The sequence below is a fragment of the Sceloporus undulatus genome, unplaced genomic scaffold (genome assembly GCF_019175285.1).
Source record: "Sceloporus undulatus isolate JIND9_A2432 ecotype Alabama unplaced genomic scaffold, SceUnd_v1.1 scaffold_10645, whole genome shotgun sequence".
In the NCBI taxonomy this organism is placed as follows: domain Eukaryota; kingdom Metazoa; phylum Chordata; class Lepidosauria; order Squamata; family Phrynosomatidae; genus Sceloporus; species Sceloporus undulatus.
In genome coordinates, this window is record NW_024813563.1 from 1 (window position 1) to 2,468 (window position 2,468).

The window sequence follows — 2,468 nt, forward strand, 5'->3', positions numbered from 1 at the left end:
TCAACAACTACGACATGATGCTGGGGGTCCTCATGGTAAGCGGGGGGCTGCAAGGGGCTGGGAGGACTGGGGGGGAGCAGCAGTACTCCTTTCCCCCCATTTCACACTTCTCTCAACCATTTTGCAGGAGCGTGCAGTAGAAGAGAGCAAGGAGGTTGAAGGGTTCCAGCAGTTGCTCAACGCTCGAACTCAGGTGCGAGATGGCTGTTTTGGGGGTCACCCCCTGCAGGGTCATGCCATGCCACATACCCCCCCCCCCTTTGCCAGTCACAGTGTCTGGGACTCTTTGGCGTTGAAAAGCTCAGGTGAAGATGTAAGGAAGCGGTCAAGGTGAATCAATGGTATGACGTGAGAACCTAATGGGGGTCAGTGGGCCAAAATACCCTGAAGGCAACGGATTCTGCCTGAGCAGGGTCAGCCTCGGGTGGGACTTGGGTGGGAGACCGCCAAGGAATAACTGGTGCCAAATTCCTGTTTGAATTTGGAAGCTAAGCAGGGTCAACACTGGTTAATCTTTGGAAGGGAAACTGCCAACAAGTACTAGATGTCGGTCCTATTTCAGAGGAAGGAGACAGGCAGAACCTTCTCTGCCTGGCTGAGATTCCTTGCCTAAGAAACTCTCTGAAATTCATGGCGACCTGAAGGCACGCAGATGCACAGTATAGCTCAGGGCCTACATACCTGAAAGGCACTTTCTTGGAAGCTAAGCAGGGTCGGCCTTGGTTGGTACTTGGGTGGGAGGCCACCACCAAATATCTATTTCAGTGGCCAAGCCACCTTTTGAGTACTCCTTGCCTAATATATTCCTTTTGAAATTCATGGGTTCACCGTTAGACAACAGACAACCTGAAGGCACTTGCACACGTGCTGCTTTGTGTTTACGTGGAACCTCTTTTCTTGCGATTCGAATCTGTGGCTCTACGTAGCTCTGGAGCAGAGACACAGAAAACAGGGTTCCCTTTTCTCCATGCCGCCCCTCAGGCTCAGAAGACCTTTGGGGCTCCATGGCCAACCCCGCCACATGTTTGTGGGGTTGCACAGCGGCTCATGTCACCTTCTCTTTCCACCTTTGCAGGAGTTCATCGAGGAGCTCTTGGCCCCGGGTTTTGGGGGCATGATTGCCTTTGTGAAGGAGGCAGAGGCGCTGGCAGAAAGGGGCCAGCTGGAGCGGCTGCGAGGCGAGGAAGGTGAGCGTGCCCAGGATGATGGGCTCCACAGTCCTTGACAGCAGGGCAGAGAAACGTGGATGCAGAAGGCTTAGGCTGCATCCACACTGGAGAAATAACCTGGTTTGGCACTGCTTTCACTCTTTCTGGGTCGAGGCTATGGAATTCTGGGAGTTGGATTTTGTTGTGGGGCTGGCCCACAACAAACTCCAACTCCCAGAATTCCATAGCCTTGAGCCAGACAAAGCAGTGCCAAACCAGGTTATTTCTCCAGTGTGGATGCAACCTTAGTTTGCATTAATCACCCCATTGAAATCAACAGTCACCTCTCCATGAATATTCAAAACTGCGCATCTCAAGTCCTGCGAGAACGGAGGGGCGACTGTCTTTTAACCCAACAGAATGCCTTTCTGGGAATCCCTAGCGCAACTCCGTGGGCAACATCTGCCAGAGGTTGGCCATAGACTTGCACTGGAGGACCGACAAAGTGGCTAGAGAAGTGTTTTCTCTAGTAAATCTCCAGACCAACTCTATGGTCAACCTCTGGCAGAGTTGCGCTGGAGGACCTAGCTTAAATAACCAAATCCTCAAATGTCAAAGCCACAAATGTGGAGGGATGACTGTGCTGTGTTTTTAGACAGTGAGCCTCTTTGAGTCCTAATTTTGGGAGAAAAGCAGGATACAAATTATGATTATTATTATTATTAATAATAATAATAGTAATAGTAGTTCTCACCACCACCCCATTATATATAATGAGACTTGAACATCCATAGGTTTTGTTGTCCATTGAGGGTCCTGGAACCAAACCCCAGAAGATACCAAGGGACCCCACTGTAGTACTACTACTACTAGTAGTAGTAGTAATAATAATAATATCCCATTGCATATAATGGGCTCTACATATCCAGAAGTTTGGTATCCATGGGATAACTGGAGCCAAACCCCACCAGATATCAAGGATCCACTCTAGTAATAATAACAATAATGATATCCCATTGTATATAATAGGACTTCAGAATCCAGGAATGTTGGTATCCCCGGGGGTCCTGGAACCAAATCCCAGGGGATCCCAAGGGCCTCCACTGTCTTCCTAAGTCCCTTCATTACCCCAGAATATGATTAGACCCGGGGCGGGGGATGTGCAGGGGGGCCTTGCCCATTATTAGGATGGGAGATGGGTCACACCTGCACAGCTCAGTGTCCTTGGTTTGCTTCTGCGTCACATGAACCTTGAGAGTCCATGTCCCATTGGCCTTGCCCAGGACAAGGACATTCCTGGTAGAAGTCATGGCAGGGGGG

General features: G+C 50.1%; 1 protein-coding gene across 1 annotated transcript; it reads left to right on the forward strand.

The window, feature by feature from the left end:
• Positions 1–6: 6 nt before the first annotated feature.
• LOC121918416 (vacuolar protein sorting-associated protein 52 homolog) lies at positions 7–1,323 on the forward strand. The gene is made up of 3 exons (XM_042444469.1): positions 7–35; positions 128–193; positions 1,076–1,323. Exons 1-3 carry the CDS (start codon positions 15–17, stop codon positions 1,223–1,225), a joined length of 237 nt encoding a protein of 78 aa, XP_042300403.1. The 5' UTR covers positions 7–14; the 3' UTR covers positions 1,226–1,323.
• The last annotated feature ends 1,145 nt before the right edge of the window (positions 1,324–2,468 follow it).